At 29.3% G+C, this 4,553-nt stretch overlaps 1 protein-coding gene across 1 annotated transcript; it reads left to right on the plus strand.

Annotated features, from left to right (window-relative positions):
- Window positions 1-787: 787 nt before the first annotated feature.
- On the plus strand, window positions 788-3,639 carry LOC132751438 (uncharacterized; the record flags this gene model as incomplete). The annotated part of the gene is given in 5 exon segments (XM_060741591.1): window positions 788-882; window positions 1,032-1,227; window positions 1,754-1,921; window positions 2,318-2,475; window positions 3,449-3,639. Coding segments are annotated over 5 exon segments (774 nt in total), but the record flags the coding sequence as incomplete, so codon positions are not given.
- Between the last annotated feature and the right edge of the window lie 914 nt (window positions 3,640-4,553).

Below are 4,553 nucleotides of genomic sequence, written 5' to 3' on the forward strand. Positions count from 1 at the left end.
CATGTAAAATGGCTTCTTTATTTTACACCACTATTATTTAACCTTCATTAAGTACGATATGCATTTGATATAGATATTTGGATTCTAAAAACAGAAACGAGGCTTAATTGATAAGATAAGGTCCATTTATAGTTTCTGTCATATTTAGGCGATCATATATTGTATTATTATAAAATATTTCGCTTGCTTTATTCTTGAAAAGGAAGAAAGAAAAACATCCACTCCACCTCCACCCCACCAGAAAAAAAAAACAAAACAAAAAAAACAACAACAACAACAACAAAGATAAGGCCAGAACGACAAAGCATTATTCGTTCAATGACTAGTGGCAAATAAAGGTGCAGATGCCTAAAGTATAAACTCCTTACAGAGGTCAGCTGGCACACTTGAAATGATTTGTTTTATGATAATTTGTCATAAATGTAGCAAAATGTAAAAAAGTATTATTTTGACTTCCATACAAAAGCAAATTAACATAACTGTTCTTATTGCCGCAAAGATAAAATTATAGTTCAGGCAATTGACCAAAGACTATTTTTTCGGAAACTGTAAAAGTACACCCAGATTTAAAAGATTTAGGGAAATAAAATAAAAGCATTTTTGAAGCATAATAGACATTATATTAAATGCTTACTATATATTTAATTCAGGTTTAATCCTTTGTTTATTTGTTTGTTTACCTATTTCCAAGCGTGGGTGGAAACAAGATGAAAGAAAATGAAGATGAATGATGGAAAACCAAGTTACTAATTTAGATTTATGTAATTATTTGAAATATATAGGTGACTTAATAGGTAGATTAATTCAAATATTCAAAAAAAATGTTGTTCAAAGCAGGAGTCATAATTTTATGTCTGATGATCTTCATCAGTTTTTGCCAAGGTAAAATTATATTTTGATAATAATTAAGATTGTTTCACAAAAAAATCGCTGGCATCATTTAAAGTAAGTAGAAAAATTTACACAAATAAAGTCGTAAGTATATTGTAGGTGTTTTGCGCATTTTAAAACAGATTCTTTTACATTTTCAGAGAGCGTAAGTGTAAAATTATTCTGTAGATCTGGACTAATTTTTACCAAATATGACAGCGAAACACAAGAATGCAACAACGGACATTTGATTGACAGAAGAAAGTTGAGGCCACTATTGGTACCGCCAACAACAAATTTTAACTCCACTTCAATAATTTTACAAGACGACAGATCAACAATTAACACTTCTCTCAGGTATTTCTTTTATTTTTTAAACGATGAATAATGAAATCAAATATACGTACGTGTATATCCCTAAAAACAGTCTTTAAAGACTTAAAATTCTTATCCGTTTAAATAACATTTTTTTTAACATAATATCACATGTAATGACTTCGCTTCCCGGATTGTTTTGAAATGTGTAAATTTTATCTATGCACAATTTACCTCAATTACTCCCAAAGGTCAGTCTTTAAAGACTTAATAAAGTAATATGTTTATCCTATCCGTTTAAACAACGTTGTTTTTTAACATAATATCACTGTAATGACTGCCCTTTCCGTATTGTTTTGAAATGTGTAAAGTTTATTTTGTTAAATCCACTGACGTTGTTTTCCAGATGGTTAAATAATATGTACAATTTTCCACAATTTATTAAAACATTCTATTGTTTTGGATGTAATGCATATATCCTAGCATTCCTTTTAACTTTAAAGCTACCTGTCTCCAGATGAACGAAATGTTAAATAAATCAATAAGTATCCTCTTTTTTGTTGAAAAGCATCGTTACATTAGCTTGTAATGGAAGAACTTTTAGTACTTATACTAACAAGAAAGGCACTGTCGGATGTTGTGGCCCAGTGGCATACCAGCCAAGCAAACAAACTTGCTGTCAGATGACAAGTAATGAATACACAATCTATGACAATAAGCCAGAAAGAAATCATGTGTAAGTACCTTTAAACGGATTGAAATTAAATATTAAAGGGGGACATTGTGGCGGGAGAGATGTTGGCCAACAATCTGTTATTATGTAAGATGAGAAGTGTAATTTGTACGTCTTATTAAATTAAATCATGAATTCCTGAATTGTCTGTCAGAGTAAAAGTTTAATTATAATGTATATAAACATTGCTGTACATATTTAACATATTCTTGGATGTTTGTGGAAATTGTTTTTAGATTAGAAGAATAATTATATGCATAATTATATAAAACCTACTTAGCTGTTTGTTAAATCCTTTAATTACAACATTAAGGGTCTTTGTTTATTTTGCAATGCTAAACACTTATAGGGGAGATGTATCCGATATGATGACTACTTTTTTATTATATAAACTTACAGCTGCTGTGGCGTACAAGTGTTTGCAAGAAGGTCAACCAAATTACCTTGTCAGCATGGTTCACGCAACGAGGCACTGATGAGTAGTAAATTGCCAACGCTTAGAAAAATGTACCCTGTTTGGTCAAGTACAAAAATTGAAATATGCAGTAAAAAATTTGGTAAGAATTCTTTATATAAAAATTGGATACTTGAAAGTACTTGGTTTAACGGAAAAAAAGAAAAGAAACATCACACACTTAATAGGCAAATAAATCTTTACATATAACTGGATTTCTTGTTTAAGAAATGTAAATTATATTTGAGAAATACTTTCATTTTCCTTTGGTATCCTTTGTTATTTACATAATGTATTCCTTAATGTTATTGAAAAAACGAAACAAGTATTGATATGCTGTGTGTATTAATAAATCTTTTCATCATTTCTCTACTTTATTAATTTTAAAATCATCAATATCAAAACATGAATTATCAATTGAATATTGAAGTAAAATCAAACCTGAGAAAAATGTAATAAGATTTAAGAAAAAGTATAAAGATTAAAAAATTCAGGCAATAATTTACATATTATGTGCGATTAATGACTATTTTCTTAGTATTATAACTATATTTCTACTGCGTTACTAACGCAGTAAGGGCTATTTCTGCATATTTTGACCCATTTATGGTAATTTACATGGGTTGTAAGTGTCATTGATAATGTGTTAATTCCATTCTTTTGGTTACTTCACAAAAGTATGCTGTTAAATACATTTTCAAATTTTCATAAAAATAAGCATGAATCTGGAGGCATGCTGCTTTAAACATTACAGAGCGTAAAGAAAAAAATGCAACAAGTAGATTATAATCTCGCTTTTGTACAAAACACATACATGTGATCAAGTCGCAGCTGAAAACAAAAGATTGAGATATATGACAAATGTACTTATCGAGGGCTTGGTGAAAAATGGGTGTATCTCTTTATGTATGTCAAATCAGTTACAACTGTTACACAACCAGCCCTCGATATAACTCAATTAACTCTTAATACTAACTCGATCATTGCTATTTTATCTTAAAAAAGTATTCATTAACTTATGCTTTTAAATGCTAACTGATAAATCAATTAATGACGCTTTAAAAATTGCAATGCAGTGTTTTACGTGAAGATAACAGGGAAGGAAGAAAAAAAAGACAGGCGTAATCTTGTTATCAATGTCACACAGTATGAATGGAATGGACTATATTTGAGACGTGTTCACATGAGAAAGAACATTGAAGCTCCATTGGACAAATACAGTCAAAAATGGTTGAAAAGAAAGACATTTGTAATATTTTCAAATTACGTACGAGTACCTAGATGATGTAGTTTTCTATCGTCACGATAGAGATGCTGTGTTTAAAGCATCAAGAAGAAAACATTTTGTGTTAAAGAAAGTAAGAAAACTGTTGAATACTTGCTAAACACTATAAAGTTTTACATGATTGTTATAAATCGTGAATGGTTGACTTGAAAACTGCCACAGGCCTGACAGAAATACAAAACAAGAGGCTTTATAGTAACGTTTTCTACGTACAAAGTAATGTCTCAATACATGAATGGAAGACTTACTCTTTGATTTTTTCAAACGCATTTCACATTCATGTTGTATTTATTTATCATAGATTTCCTATGTTCATAACGTACGTTTTATTTCATAGTTTTATATTTTTTATAGTTTATTAATGCGCAGTACTATATATACTTTTCAAATAATTAGATGCATTGTTTTTTCTGAATGAATGAATGAATGAATGAATGAATATATAAATAAATAGATAGTATAAACCGCCATTGTAAATTTGTAATTTAATGTCTTGCATGCACTGCATACCATATTAATTATACATATTTACAATATAATACTTTATACTGGTTACAAAAACTTAAAAAAAAACTAACCAGACAGAACTATAGTTTAAATATTTTCGTGGGTTAAATCAATGAAAATCATCTGTCTACATTTGTAAAAATATACATTGAAATCCCGATAAAAAGACATACACACCTACTTTCAAATTAACCGTAAATTATACAGTGAACTACCGATACAGTGTTACATTATTATAATGATTTAATATATTTTTGTAGTTCGCAACATTTTCGTAAAGTTAAATTTGAGGGTTGCTATATTTTTCTAGTCCTTCGGGATCATGGATTCCAACACATTTAAGTTTTGAAAATTGAGTACCGCTCAAACGGGTGCTAAGGGGCGTAATT

Source organism: Ruditapes philippinarum, unplaced genomic scaffold (assembly GCF_026571515.1).
Source record: "Ruditapes philippinarum isolate M1 unplaced genomic scaffold, ASM2657151v2 ctg2066_1_1_1_1, whole genome shotgun sequence".
NCBI lineage: Eukaryota > Metazoa > Mollusca > Bivalvia > Venerida > Veneridae > Ruditapes > Ruditapes philippinarum.